The 15,666-nt window shown below is 56.2% G+C and overlaps 1 protein-coding gene across 6 annotated transcripts in view; it reads right to left on the bottom strand.

Annotated features, from left to right (window-relative positions):
- The window catches only part of CASZ1 (castor zinc finger 1), a 198,683-nt gene that overhangs the window by 87,472 nt on the left and 95,545 nt on the right, over positions 1–15,666 (bottom strand). For 2 of the 6 annotated variants that reach the window (XM_062012805.1, XM_062012806.1), the window contains exon 1: positions 2,104–2,236. The exons of 3 other annotated variants lie outside the window; for them this stretch is intronic. In XM_062012805.1, the coding sequence (XP_061868789.1) occupies positions 2,104–2,152 (49 nt within the window). In that variant the 5' untranslated portion in view covers positions 2,153–2,236. Of the gene's footprint in view, positions 1–2,103; positions 2,237–15,666 lie in introns of those variants that run through there. One more of the 6 variants, XM_062012809.1, reaches the window with a different exon arrangement.

The following is a 15,666-nucleotide window of genomic DNA, read 5'->3' as shown; positions in this document are numbered from 1 at the left end:
ACTTAAACAGATCTCCCAGATCCTCATTTCCATGGCTTACTGCAGCCCTGGGTTCCCATCCCAGAGCACCGAAACCCACGTGTCACCTGGGTGCAGCGGAAGCAGGGCTGAGTGCCCACAGCACTTCTGAGGAGAAGGAGGCTCCCTTTTTGAGGGGGAGGGTGTTGGCTTGGCAGTGCCTTTTTGAGGGGGAAGGTGTTGGCTTGGCAGTGGCTGCTGGGGCAGCAGGGCTGGGGCAGCGGCCCGCTGGGCTGCAGCCGGCAGGGGGCAGTGCCTCCCCGGGCAGGGGCAGGAGCAGGAGCCGCGGGCAGCTGCTGCAGATCCCATCTCTGCTGCTGCAGCTCCTGGAGATGGAGATCAGGGGTAAATCACTGTTTATTACTCTTTAGAGCGTTTGCCCTCCTGCAGTTTCATCCTTAACTCCTGGGCTGCCCACGCAGCCTCTTAGCTCCTTGATCTAGAAGGGAGGCAGCCACACGCCCACGGCCGGACCCAAGCAGAGCCGCTTGTGCTCCGGAGTGGAAACGGTTTGGTTTTCAGAGCCACTTGGTTCCTGATATCAATGGTAGGAATAAATAAATAAGTGGGACAAATGACAAAATTATCCTCTCAATCAAAATATCAGAGTACATAGTTCAGGCCCAGTCAATCATCAACCAGTTTATTACCATCTTACTCCTTATTAAGAAAAACAACACACACGTACACATAAGCTCTGGCAGTAATTACCCAGCCCATGGTGGATCACCAGCGCAGGCCGGTTTGGCCCATTGCTGCTTTCAGGTTTTAAACAGGACACAATGTTTTTCACCATTTTGGAGGAGCAGGGATGGTTGTATTAGGGGATACAGGGCCAAAGTGATGGGGCAGGGTCCAAAAGAGGGAAGTAACACAGCCCAAGGGATTCCTACTGAACTCCAAAGTCGCTCACTTTGTGAGATCTAAGCGAGACCTTGCCCCAGACTGGAAAACCCACCAGCACCGAGTCCCCGAGGTGCTGCTGCAATCACATCCCAGCCCGACGGAGCCCCGTCCGCCACCACACCCAGCCGGGCCCACGCGCCCAGGCCCTGCTCCCGGCCTCACACCTGAGCAGAACCCAGCGGACACACCACAAAACCCTACAACCAAACACACACCCAGTCACACTGCTGGGGCCTGTAATCTAAAACCAAAACATTGCCCCAGCCTGGCCACCCTTCCTCCTCCCCGTGCGATGTGAAGGGGTGGGGGAGGTCTCATATACCTCACATGGAAGGACAAAAACAAACCCATCCCAGATATGCCCAGGTTGGAAAAAAAACCCCAACCAAAACACCAAAACTCATTAAATGTAATAAGCAGCCTCTTCATCTGACACTGCCTTGTCCCAAATAAATTAAATTCCTTTTCATTTAGACAGCACAGGAACCTGACAAGCAGCCTTTACCAGCGAGACGCCAGCGCTCGGGAGGGGAAAAAAATGAAAGAGAAAACAACCCACACAACTTACACCAAATACAAGCGCAGAATCATTTCAAAACCCCCATAAACTTCCCCTCCGCATCCTCTCCCGGCCAGCCCGCGTCTCTCCCCGGCGCCCGCCCGCCCGCCGCCCGGCCCGGCCCGCGGGGGCCGCGGCGCTGCCGGGAAGGACCCGGCGGAGCGGAGCCCCCGGCTCACCTCTCCGCCCGCCTCACGGGGCCGGGGCGAGCGGGGCCGGAGCGGCGACGGGAGAGGAAGCCAACTTCCGTAAAACAAGTGAAAGAAAAGTGAAAGAGGCTGCGAACCCCCGGCAGCACCTGGTGCCCCCCCTCCCCGCGCCCCGCTCGGCCCGGCCCGGCCGGCAGCCCCTTGCGCCGTCCCGCACCCAGGCAAAAGTTTCGGAGCGGCGGCGGTGCCAGGCAGCGGGTCCCGGAGAAACCGCCCGCAGAGCCCGGCCCCGCGGCGGCGGAGGGGACGAGCGGCGCGGCGGGGCGGCCGCGGCAGGGACCGCGGGCAGCGCTCGGCTCCGCACCGCTCGGCGCGGGGGGCACCGGCACCGGCGGCCGCTCCGACCGGGGGCTCCGCCGAGCGGCAGGCGGGGGGCTGGGGGCAGGAAAAGGACAATTGTGCTGTACTTACCATAGTCGGAGAGACGAAAGCCGAATTCACTTAAATAATCAACTTTCATAATACTTAATTAATACCTAATTGCAGCTGATTGCTCCCGAATAACAAGTTGTTTAAAGCACTGATGTCATTGCCGTGCCGGTCCTCCCCGAGTCACTTTGGCAGCGGGGCCGGGGGCGGGCGCCGGCCGCCGCGGGGGGCGGTGACTGGCAGCCGGCGGACACGCCTCCGCGCCGGGCCGCCGCCGGGGGCAGGTGCGGGGCCGGGGCCGCAGCGGGCCGGGCCGGAGGGTGGCGGCGGGGTCACCTCGGGCGGGCCAGGCCCGGCCCCCTTCGCCCCCGGCGGCGGCTCCGGCCCGGCCGGCGGCGGGGGGAAGCCCCGCACCCCGGGGCGCGCCGGCAGGCAGGGCCGCGGGCTGTCCGCAGGGACCGAGGCGGCCGCGGTGTCCCGCGCCCATCGCCGCCGGCTGCCGCCGCTGCCAGCCCCGCGGGAGCGGCCGGGCAGCGCCGGCTCCAGCGGCGCGGAGCGCGGGACCCACGCGTGGCCGAGGGAAGGAGCAAACCGCGGCGGCTGGGAGGGGGCGGGCGAACGGCGCCGCTGCCCCGGGAACCAGACCCGCGGGACCCTCGGGCAGGGGCGGGGGGGGCGCTGCCCAGGGCACGGCCGTCCCACGCGTGTCCGGGCTCGGCCGCGCGGTGCGGGCCCGGGGGGACTCGGAGCGGCCGCTGTCACAACGCGGGCCGTTAGCGCGTCTTGCCCAACGGGCGGGGAAGGCGGCGGGGCCGCGCCGCGGGAGCGCCGGGCCCACGGGAGCGCCGGCTTTTCTTTTGCAGCGAATTTCCTCATTTTTTGTTGCTTTATTTTTCTAAGTAGCAAAGAATGCGAGGGAGGTTCTAAGAGGCGTGTTGGGTAAACACAGATATAAGCCTCTTTCTTTAAAACAAACGAGCAGATTATTTACCTGATTAAATAGGTATTTTGAGCAGGTTGTAGGCTGTTTTTGTGAACACACCACGTCTGGCTCCGTGGATTTTGGCAGAGCACAGGGCTCCTCACCAGCGCTGGGGAGCAGCCCATGAACTCACCAGCTCCTAAATCCTTTTTATAAGCAGAACTTAACGTGCTTTTCAAAGGAGGCCAGCATCATTACCCCACTGCACAGATGGGGAAACTGAGGCACTAGTGAGGGAAGTGACTCGCCAAAAGTGGCCCAACAGGTTAGTCACAGGGATGGAGAGAGCCCAGGTCTGTTTGGCACCACAGAACAGGACACGCTGCACCCGGAAAGTGTCCTGAGCCCAGAGACTCAACACTGAACTGCAGCCCATCAGCTCACCCAGCTCTCAGCTGGTGCTGTGTTGGCACATGTGAAAACCTTCCGGCAGCACGCTGGGCCAGAGGGCAGGGAGAAGGAAGGGGAGAGGGGCAGTCATTTGTGAAAACCACAAGTATTCTGGCTTGTCCTAGAAAAAAACCTAAGCAAAGCCTCTAGTGAAACGGAGCCCCTCCAGGGACCCTCTAGGCCAGGAAGCAGGATGGGGACAGTAGTGCCAGGCAGGAGGCAAGTGTGCCCTGCCTGGGGGCTGCCCAGCCAGGCAGTGCTCCTGAGCTGAGCACTTGCACCGGGCTCAGCTCCCCGCCTGCTGCAGGCAAGCTTCTGCTTTAAGAGAGATGGGCAAAGCATTATCCGCATCACCTCGACTTCCCCTGCTTGTTTCTGACCATGCCATCGGCTCCCACCAGCACCTTTGAAATCCTGCCTGGCAGCGTTTCACTCGGCCCCAACAGACACCAGCCCAGCCAACATCACCCTCCATCCTCGTCAGAGCCTGCCCAGGTCCTCACCCCTGAGGCAGCCACTGCAGCACCTGCCAGGGAATACCCTACCCCGGGAACGATGGACAGCAACACAGCTGTTTGTGCTGGTTCACCTCTGCCTTTGTAACAGCGCAGCTTGGACCCAAGGCTTTCTTACAGGAGTGAGGTTGCCAAAGGGTCCTCAGATTTCTCCATTTTCACTAATATTTAAGCAGTGGGAGCTCTGCTCCCCGCTGCTGTTCCCTGCGAGTGACCCCAGCGTATCTCCGAGCCCCTCCGAGGGGAACACGCGCCGTAACAGAGACGGAGATGTGTCGCCACGCAAACGCAGCCACACAGACCCTCTAAACATACCTGTTCTTCTACATGCACGGAGCTGAGCACGTTCACACATCAGTATACAAACGCTCCCCACCCCTCCCCTCCCAGCACGCAGATGCAACATGCATATGCACTCCGACCAAGAAAATGATACTCTGCTCACTCGCATTCAAATACACACATCTCCATACACCATGACACACATGAACCCCCACACACAACCTCAACACACCCGCAGGATCCCCTCCACACACTTCCCACTGTCCCTCCCACTCCTCCTTGCAGGAACAACTTGCCAAGGTGTTTTTTCAGGTGAAGTCCACGCCCTGCAGCTGACGCAACGGCAAGGCCTGATTTCCTATCTCAGCCATCTCCAGTCACAGGATCGGGTTTTATTTCCCCATACTCCCTCCTTTGCCTCTTAGCCAAGAAAAGTTTGTTCTTTCCCTTCTCAGAAGCCTCGGAACTTTCTGCTCTCTTGGGCACCCCTGTGCCCCCCATTAGGGCAGCATCTCCCCTTCTTCCCCCCATCTCTCTAAGGTATGGATCCTCTCTGAGGAAATGCTGCCTCCAGCATGAAGTGGCTGCCAGGACCCCTGGTCCCCAGGAGCACTCGAGGGAAGGTAGCCCCCCTCATCCTGCTCTGATCTGTGCTGCTGTGGCACGGCCAGAGCCGCTCCGGCCACGGCTGCCCTTCTGTGGCAGGTGAAGAGATCTCTCCTTGTCCCTTCCCACCCTCCCAGGGGCGTCGGGAGCTCTCAGTAATTAATGTTTGCCAGGTGCTCAGAGATCCTCAGATGAAAAGTGCAATGGGAGGGGGAAGGATGATTAATTTATTATTATTATTACAGTTTAATGCTTTCCCCGCAGACAGTGTGCCAGGGCTGAGCAGGGGGTGAGTCACGCTGATATGTGGGACATCCCCCTTTCTGTGTCTCCTCTCCCTTTGTTTTCTACGCTTAGCCCATTTCTTTGGCAGTTTCTCCCTCCTTAGCTGGAGCTGACCCCGGGGCCTGGGGCCGTGCTCTGGATTCATGTGGGCTCAGGGCGCTGGCTCTCAGATTGCAGGTTGGAGATCTGGCAGCGCCGTGCTCCTCCTCCCGCTCCTGCTTGGGGAGTCTATTAGGCAAATGCTCTTGCCCTATTTCTGTAATTTTGTTTGATTTCTGTTTCGTCAAGGGAGGTGCCCTGAGGCCTCGGGGCCTGGGCAGCAGGAGCAGACAATCCATGCTTTCTTTCCTTCTCTTTCGCTCCTTCCTTCTCAGTTCAGTTTCAATCACATTATTGGCACACGGTGCCCAGAGAGCTTTGCCAGAGTCTGGGGCCGAGGCTCGGCGTGTCGGGTGGGGCTCTGCCGGGATCGCTTCTGCCTCTTTCTACTCCTTGCCCTTACTCAAACAGTTTGACACCAGCTCCCCACCATGTGGCTGCTGCTCTTCCAGACACTCCACAGCTTCCAGCATCTGCTGGAAGCCAAACGCTGCTCATCCCTTGACCACTGCCCAGAGGGAATGACTGTACCGGGAGCGGGGCCATGGGGAGTGAACGTAGGCTGTGCGGCCTCCTGCTCCACAGGGGCCCAGAAGACTCAGGGGGAAGGAGTGGCAGGGGTTTGAATGCACTAACAATTAGTTACAATTTACTACAGCGATTAAAAGCGCAGCCTGGGGATTCCAGGGTGAGGAGGCAAGGGGATAGTCCTACCCAGGCATTGCATCCAACAGGGAAGGTACCTGGCACTGAAGAACAGGCGCTTTGCCTGCAAAACCAGCAAATGCCACCTTGAGCCAGTCCAGAGCTGCCCCCACAAAGTCCCTGAGCCCCAGCTCTGCACTCCAGGCACTAGGATGGCCTCTGGAGGCACCAGGAACCTCTGCCTGATGGCAGGTCCCAGCTGGCCAAGACCCATTCCTGCAGCACGAGGCAAGCGCTAACCAAAACCGCGACTTCTGTCAAGAGCAGCCGTTGACCTGGCTGGGGCAGGAGCGAGAGGCAGAAAGGAGGGAAGGCAAAAGGAGCCTGGCACGTTAACCATTCTGCTCTCCCTGCCCCATCCCAGGCAGAGGCTGTCTGCCCTGCAGCTATGAGGGGCACTGAGAAGGGTACAGAGGGACGTTGGGCACTGTCCCTGATGGAGCACGTGGGACGGACACTCATTTGTTAGATGGGGAAATGACAGAGAAGGTTAAGAAATGGGCAGCGAGAGAAGAGCCTGGAACACACACCGTGGGGACTGACTGCAACCCCTCCTCAGGGACGTGATGGAAACATCCCCACCATGGCAACAGGGAGGGAAGACACCGCACGGCCTCGTGTGTGAGGCGCGGTGACGAGCGCGTGCAGAGGGAGGCAACAGGGCCTGACATGGGGGATCTGCCAGCACAGCTCAGCACAGCTCAGCACAGCACAGCACAGCACAGCATAGCATAACACAGCTCAGCACAGCACAGCACAGCATGGGAGTGACTCTGAGCCAGGCCAGGTCCACGCCAACCCTGGCAGCGACATTGTGCCTGTGCACAGGGACATGGACAAATGGCACACGGACACACGGGAAGAGGCAGCAGAGCCCCTGAGGCACACGGACACACGGGAAGAGGCCGCAGAGCCCCTGAGGCACACGGACACACGGGAAGAGGCCGCAGAGCCCCTGAGGCACACGGACACACGGGAAGAGGCCGCAGAGCCCCTGAGGAAGTGGCCGTGGCCCTGGGGAGCGCTGGCCGTGGGCCGCGGCGGGTGCGGGGAGCAGCGGCGGGCGGTAAGTGTGAGGCAGACGCAGCGATTGCATTACTGAAGGAGCCCGGGCTGGCAGTGCCGAGCTATCGTCCCTGTAATCCTGTTAGCCAGCAATCTCCATTCCGAAAGAGCTTCATTTCTTTGTGAATATTTGTAAACTAGATATCTAATGGAAAATTATAGGAAAATTATAGTGAAATTCATGACGAAGAAATCCGATTAGCCCTAATTCAATTATGCCATCTTAGCCCACACAGCACATTTCCCATTTTTTTCCCATAAATACCAATGCCAGGGGTCCGGGTAATCAAATAAAATTGAAAATCATCTTCCCATTAAATTCAATTAGCTGCAATTTCTAAAGCCTATCAGAGATTTTAATTACTAAATTATAAAATTCTCCAATGCTAAATTGAAACTAAAAAAATTGCACATCCTTGTGTTTCAGAAGAAAAAAACCTAGCAGAAACCTTGAAAAATACCCTTCTCCTCCCATCAGCACCCACGTGAGCACGGGTCTGGGAAGGCTTCACCGGAGAAGTCATCGTGGAGGGACATGAACCAGGCCTAGGGAAGAAGGTGGCTACCTCTGAGAGAAAGAGCTCACACATCAGCTGAGATTAAAACCTAAAATCCAGCCCTAATTACAACTCTGCTGGGTTGAAAGAGGAAAAGGGAGAGGCTGGCAATCTCGGCAGCATCTTTGCTCCCTTTTCCCAGACGAGCTCCTCAGTTCTAGCTGGCTCCCTGTGCTCTGCCTGTGACTGGTGACAAGCCACCGTGCTCCTGTAGCCAGGGTAATAGCCCAGCCTTTCCAGGAGCCAAAACGAGTTTCGCCTGCAAATGGGCTCTGTGAGGCAGTCCCTCGAGTCTCCGTGTGCCAAACCCAGGGCAGGAGAGCTGGTGATGCCCAGAGGGAAGCAGGAGGGCAGATGCTAGCTTTGTGCTTCTGATAAAGCTTCTTGAATAACAGCCATGCAAGCCCAGTCCTGACACCGAATTAAGGGAAGCTGGAGCCCTCAGCAAACTGATTTAGCTTGAAGCACTACTTCAGCGAACACGTGGGATGTTCCAGAGGAGGGGGACGTGATCACCCTTCCTTGATAGCACAGGGAACTCTCTGAGTTCACAAAGGCACCAGGCAGGCAAGCCCATCCCTAAACTGTTCTTTATTCAACAACCAACCCAAGCAGGTAAATGGGGAACCAACAAAGCCCGTGCCTACAGATGCTCTCTTCCAGCCCCTCTCCTCCGGGGACCAACATGGCCCAGCAACGTGTGGAGGGGCAATTAACTGTGTGAACAAGCAGTGGGAGGAGAAGTGAAGCTCAGCTCTCCAGTTACACTACCTGACCCTCCACCAGGCAGCGAGTGAGGATTCTCCAGCACTGCTTTTATGCCAGGGAGCACTTTTGTGTGGTCCCCTGAAGGGTTTATTCATGGGCTAACACAAACGACGCCAGTTTCTGAGGCATTTCACAGCTTTCCCCAGGTGCTCATGCTGCCCCAAACCAAGGCCGATACTCGGTTTAATTTACTGGGCGCCCGAAAGTTGCCAGCAGGGAGTTGCCCACAAACAGAACAACAACAAAAAAGTTAATGATCTGGGCTTTTTCTTTAATAAATAGGCAAACTGGCTGAGCCGGATTGTTGGCTGGGATTCGTCTCCCCTTTATCACCCTGGAGCTTCTGTGACACATTCTCCAAATCATCAGCATTTTGCAATTTGAGGTCGTTACCAAATACTATTTTTTTTGCCAAGGAAGGGTGAAAAAAAATAAATAAATTAATAAAGGAGAAGGGCCCAGGCAGGGAGAGGCTGTGGGCTGGATGGAGCTGCCACCTCCGCCGGCAGGGCTCAGGCACCTGGCAGCTCGCCCGCCTCGCTCCTCGGTCGCCGGCTCACCCTGGAATGTGGTGCTGGCACCCAATGCTACTTGATTTTACCTATGAATTAATCAAAGTCTCTTCTGCAAACCTCTTTGCACAAAGTCACCACTGGCTGTGCTTCAAATGCAGTTCCCCTGGTTCTGAGGATTCGGCACGAGACTACCAGCTTCAGGTGGAAAGCTAAAGGGGGTTTCCTCTCTGCACATCTCTGGGTACTCTGAGGCATCAGCCTCCCCCAGCTGGAAGGAGAATAGATTTCCTGCGACTCTTCTGCTGCTCACAGCAGGTAACCACACAGACATTCAAGATATGCTGGGATAAATCTGTCTGTGCTGCCTGACTAGAGTGTACTTACACCAAGGAGGAATTTGACTTGACTGAGCGGATGGGGAGGGCAGCACCGTGTCGGTGGGGTGTGTGTGCCTGTGCACCTCCGTTCACAGACCTGCACATGCAGCCACACACCCGAGGTCATGGGGAGAAGTGACCCTGTGAGATCCTGTGTGGGAATGTCTGGCTGCACACGGCCACCCAGGGCTGTGTGGTCAGACGTGGTGTGGCTGCCCGGTGCCAGAGGTACACAGGCCTTCTCTGCCACAGAATCAGAGAATTGCTTCAGCTGGAAAAGACTTTTAAGCTGCTGATGGGAGTCCCAGCCTTCCCTCACCCTGCCCAGCCCACCACTAACCCATGGCCCTCAGCACCTCAGCTCCTGGGCGTTGGGATCCCTCCAGGGCTGGGCACTGCCCCAGCTCCCTGGGCAGCCTGGCACAGGGCCTGACACCCCTCTCAGGGAAACAGTTCTGCCTCAGCTCCAACCAACCTCCCCTGGAGAAACTTGAGCGCATTCCTTCAGCCCCTCCCCAGCCCCCTTGTGCTCCAGCCCCTTCCCCAGCTCTGTGCCCAGCTCTGGCCACGCTGCAGCCCCTCAGTGTCCCTGTGGCACTGAGTGAGCGGCTCAACACTGAACACAGCCCTGGAGCTGCAGCCTCCCCAGGGCCCAGCACAGGGCCACAGTCCCTGCCCTGCTCCTGCTGACACAAGCCAGGATGCCATTGACCTTCTTGGCCACCTGGGCACACTGCTGGCTCATGTTCAGTCACTGTCAATTAACACCCCCAGGTCCTTTTCCACCACATAGTGCCTGTAGTGTTGCATGGGGTTGTTGTGGCCCAAGTGCACGACTTGGTTGCCTTTGAACTTGCAGGACTGAGCACTCTCCTGGTCCCAGCCAGTCCTAGAAGACAGTGTGCTGTGGCTAACAGTCAGGATGGCAACAGCACACATCCCTGCACCACTCCAGAGACACAGCACTGCCACAGGCGAGTTGTATTCTCCTCTCTACACTTTGCCTGTCTCAGAGCCCTCTCGTATTTCCAGTGCTCACTAGACCGTGAATTCACCTTCATACCAGTTACAGGGTTATTTAGCTTCTCCTGATGCCAATAACCACCAAACTTTCACTGGCAGCTCAGCTTTCTCCCAGGAGACACAAAGGGCTCCTCTCTCACCTGCCCACGGTGCCCCCCTGCACGCACACCCACCGGGAGCACGGGCACAGATCCCCACCAGCCACAGCCTCTTACCTCCACCCACAGCTACACTGTGAGAAAGAGCAATAGAGCAGAAGAGTTAAAAAATTGATGGAGAGAGTGAAATAGAGGCGAGGGAGACAGAGAGAAGAGAATAAGGGTGATAAAGCAAAAATAGCACAGAGGAGGGGAAAACCCCAAGACAACAGAGAAAGGAGCAGTGAGGGAGTCAGGAGGAGCACAGGGACATACTGTGGCATTTTTTGCCCCCACACACTCCACAAAGCAACAGTCTCCAGCACTTGACACTAACATGTTCTACAGCTCTCCCTGAAATGTTAAGGATCAGCTCAGCAGCCGCTGTGCAAGCCTTGGACTAGCTGTGCATGGGCTGGGACACTGCCGAGCTGTAATGAGGATGATCTGCCTGCCTGGGAAACATGGGACTCCTCACCAGGAAGCCCGAAGGCCCTGGGAGTGCAGAAAACCCCAAATGAGAGGGTGAAACCTTTGTGCAGAGCCATGCACAAGGAAAGTCAGCAGCCTGTCCCTCTTACTGATCCTCTGTCACGAGGAAACCCTCTCTGCTCTCCTTTGCTGGCCGAGAGCCACCTCTGCCACTCACCCTGCCACTGGCTCGGAGCCACCTTTGCCTGTTCCCCCTGCTGCAGACCTCTAAGGCATCTTTTCTCCAGCTCTTCCCCCACTGCCACAGCACCCGTCCCCCTTTGCATCACGTCTTTGGCCCAAGGCTTGCTGCTCATCCCTGGCCACGTGGCCTCTCTCCCTGCTCTCCTGGGCCTTCCCATGCCGACTGAATATTTCCCAGCTGAAGCAAGTGCTGCAGCGACATTTCACTCTGAAACCAAGCATGTGCTGACAGCAAGTGGCATCCCCAGGAGCTCCTTCCTGGCCCCCAGGGCTGTGCAGGGCCAGACGCAGCTGCCGAGGTGCACAGGCCGCTGCACAGCTCCTGGTGCCTCTTCCCATCCCCACGTCCCCCTGGGCTCTGGCTCAAGCTGTGCCTGCAGCAATTCCCCCTTCCCAACCATCCCACCTCACACAGCCTCTTGGGGCAGCTTGGGGACAAAACCCCCCATCCTTTGGTCCAGGGATTTCATCTCTCTGGTGCTGTAACAGAGAACTGAAAGTGGGCACTTCATTATCTCACCACAGCTATGGTCCTGGAGTAAAACCCAAACACAACTCCTCCACCCCGTGTGAAATATGTCCCCATAAGCACAGGGTGTGCACAGGCCTGGGAAGGAAGATGGGGGGAATGGAGCTGCTCTTGTCCCTGAGGCAGCTGTGGCTGTCCTTGCCCAACATCAGACACTGCAATACAGAAGTAGCTGCAAGAGCCCAAAAGGATGAGAAGGACCCAAGCAGTAGCTCTGGCACAAAGCTCCTCACAGTCAAACACTTTCCCCTGTCCTCAAGCTTCCTTGGGATGGTTCCTACAGGTGGAGTTTCTGATGGACACACAAAAGCAGATCTGGGGAAACAAGGTAGAAACACCCCCCTCCCCAGCCTCACCTGCCCCAGAGCACACACACCCCAGCCTCCTGCTTTCCCCAGATCGCCAGCAAAAAGAAGCTTTGTGCAAACAATAGATCAATAGAGCCCCCGCCTCTTCGGAAGGAAAACAAACACCCGGATCACCGCAAATTAGAGAATGTTTCGCTTCACTTCATCCAAACAGGCTGACAATTTTTTTGGGTTGTTGCCACGGCGACAGAATAACACAGCGTTCAGCCTGTTGCAGAACAATCAATTAAGTTAATGCCTCGGAGTGCCTGTTTACTCTTCCATTTAGGAGGTGCTGCTCTCCTGCTCACTCTCTTTCTCTCTTGCTTGCTTTAAATTTCTCGCCCTTTGCTTCCTGCTCCTATTTCTTCTTTATTTAACTTAAAACAAAGTCCCTCCCCTTAACTACCTCCGAGCTTGTAAGGAGCCTCCCACTTTTCAGAACGATCACCTGAAGTAAAGTTTGTTCCTCTCTCTGACTCCTGTCATTTCTCCTTTCTTCCTGGAAAAACACAGGGGGACTGGGGATTTCCCTTTACCTTTCAGGGTACAGCCCTGTCCCCTCCTCCTGGGGTGCCCTCCCCAGTTTCCACATGTCAGGGCAGAGCAGGCCACCTTCTAAAGCAGCAGGAGCAACTCTGCTTTGAACAAGATGATGGAACTCTTGAGCTGAAGACCTTTGAAGTGATCAGAAACCCTTCCACTATTGCTTTTTCTTCACCCTGTGAGCCATAACCATAAATGAAGACATCTTGTGCTAAATGCTGCTTAAAAAGGAGAACTTTAAAAGAGCCTCACAAGGGTCTAAGACTCATCCTATGGTCCATGTGGAATGAAACTTCTAAATGTGCTTAAATGACTTTGGCTTAAGCAAAACTCAACCTGGTGCTCAAAGCACTCTGCTGAGCTAAAGCCTCTGCTAAGATAATTGAAAGGGGACACCATAGCCAGAAGACTGTGTCAGATCCATCACTGCAGTCCTTTGGAATACACCAATGACAAAGCATCTCTCTGCTCTGGCCCTGACCACCAGCAGCACGCCAGGCCCTTCACAGACTCACCACGGGTCTTGTGGGCTTGTTTCCTGCCTGGCAGACGGTGTGAGCAGTGACACTTGGCTGTGTTGCTTCACTCCCTGTCTGCAGCCACTTTCCCATCCTTGCCCAGTGACCACAGATAACAGCCCTGAGTCTCTCCACAGCCCTCTTGCACATTACAAGGAGCCAAAATCACAGTTCCACCATTCTGAGGGGGTAAATAAGGGACCAGGGAGTGAAAGGATTTATCCAAAGCTAAGCCTGAGACATAATTCAAGGCTCCTGATCTCTCTGCACCCTGGTGCTTCCTTCCCCACAGCACAGTATTACTAGGCTTTTACCTTTGAAACCTCAGGAAAGATGTCCATCTCTCTCACATCCTCACACACTGAAATTAAAGGCAAAGGCAAGCACGATGTGTGCAGATTCCATGACATTGTCTTCTCATCCTGCCACTAGCAACAAGTGTAAATGTAAAGCGTACATTAATTTAGCATTGAACAGATGGAACTAAACTGTAGACAGCAGACAGGGTGGGGGCAGGGGGGAGGGGGCTCAGACACAAGGTAAAAATACAGGAATAGGGTCAAATCCAGCATCTCTCCCCTGCTTCCCGAGATGGGGCCTTTTCAAAGGAGTCTCACAAGCCTTTGCTGCTGCCCTGCTCGCTGGGTGTGCTGCTGCAGGGCAGCCGTGCTGAGCAGACCCCACCGGCACGCTCCCTCTCCCCCTCCCTGAGAAGTTGTCAGCAGAACCTGTTGGAGCAGGGGCTCGTTGACTGCTCCCTGTCCATTACAGCCCAGATTATAAGCATATTGCACAGTGCTCTCTGCACGGTGCTGGGGAAATCCAATACGCTGAAAGGTTAATGCAATCAATTAGGGTGACAAGGAAGTAGAGTAAAGCCTTCTGAGTAGATGAAAGGGAAAGAGAGATGGAGACAGAGAAAAGCAAAGAGAAGCAGGGGGTGGGGGGGGAAGGAGCAGAGAAAGATGAGTGGAGGAGGAAGAAGATGGTTTATAGGGTCTGTGTTGCAGAGTGCAGGGTGCTGGTGTGGCTGAGGGCACTGTCCTGTCCCAGCACGGACTGGGGGGGCGGGGGGTGATCCCAGTACTGTTCACCTGGGGACTGGCAAAACTCTCCCTGTGCCTTTGCTGCCCAACTGCCCAGAAGGGATGGAAGCAAGTGCTTGGGTTTAGAGCTGCCGTGCAAGGCAAAGGATCTCAGGAAGCCATGGGGCAGGAGAAAGAGGGAACAGGAAGGACAGAGAGACTTTCCTCTGGCTGTTCATACTCTCTGTGCAAGAAAGGTGAGGAGGGACACATAGCATCTCTCTGTAAACCTCCTGGCTAAACACTGCTCCTCACCACTGGCCACTTGCCTGCACCTATTATTGCCTGGTGTCAAGAGGAACGTGTCTCTGGATCTGGTTGGGTAGGAGCTCAGCCCTGCCAGTCTTGGGAGCACCTCTAAAAGAGGGGAGATCTCTTCCCACTTCCTTCCATGTGTGCCAACCTGAACCATCCTGCAAGGCCAGAGGCCAAACCCCTGCCAAAGCCCATCCACAGCAGATTCAGCTCTCCCTGCAGAGACATCCTGATGAGGATGCAGTGGCACTCAGCCTGCCAGCACAGCTCAGAGATCCTGAAGCCGTAACACACATCCTGCTGCTCCAGCCTGTCCGTGGGGCACTCGGCTCAGGGGAGAGCCCTGTCCTTCCCCTCCAGTGCCCTGAGCTGCTGCAGGCTGGCTGAGCTCCTGCTCTCTGACCCCCCAAGCAGCACAGTACTTCATTAACCTGGGCTGACAGGTCAGGAGTGCAGCCCCTTCCTACCACAGCTCCTGCTTGCGCACAGCTCGGCCTAGGAGAACGTGACACCAGCTCATTAGGACAAATTATTACTCTATAACCCCTGCTGCAATGTCCCTTAATATGCCTATTTAGCAAGAGACAAGTCCTGGTGGGCTCCTCGGCATTAAAACAACCTCACAAATCACCAGAGGCACAAGCAGCGTGCTCTCAGCTTCTGGGGGTGGAGGACATGGGACTGTACCCCACTGGTTGCTGGAGGGGTGCAGAGCCCTGTGCTGTGCTGCAGGCAGAATGGAACCCCTGCTGTGGCTGAGGGGGGTGTTTTGCAGGGAAGGAGTTGCCCTCTGACTGTGGCTCACTGTGCAGCCAAACACACACCCAAGTTTCAGTACAATGAGGTGATGTTCCCTGCTTGAAATCCACTGCAAAACTATTCTGGGATGCCCACCCCACTTGCTGGGGCTGCCCTATCCCTGCCTTACAGCCCTCCAGCACTACTCATCACTGCCATGGACCACATGAGACATAATGTTTCCTCTGTTTCCCTGTGATATACATCAAGTCAGCACCTGGCTTCACAAATGCAGCCTGACCCTACTTGCTGGCTCCTTGCAGCTTCACCAGCAAAGCCAGAGAGTGAGTTTGGAAGCTGCTCCTGTTGTCAGGCGCCACGTGCTGCCTCCCCATGTAAGGCTGTGCTGAACTCCGGGGGAGTGAGCCCACGGCACATGAAAGCACTCAGCTTGCACCTCGCGGGGAGAACAGGACTGCAGGCTGGCTGGGGCTAAGCCAGAGATTACAGAACCTCTGCAATTTAGGGCACAGTGAGTGAGATGTCACAGGGGAAGACAGAAACGCCGGCAAATGTCAGAGGAAGTATGCCACTGAATAGGGACGG

The sequence above is a fragment of the Colius striatus genome, chromosome 21 (assembly GCF_028858725.1).
Source record: "Colius striatus isolate bColStr4 chromosome 21, bColStr4.1.hap1, whole genome shotgun sequence".
Taxonomy (NCBI): Eukaryota; Metazoa; Chordata; class Aves; order Coliiformes; family Coliidae; genus Colius; species Colius striatus.
The sequence above is the reverse complement of the archived record's forward strand: the minus strand, read 5'-3'. Positions and strand labels throughout refer to the sequence as shown.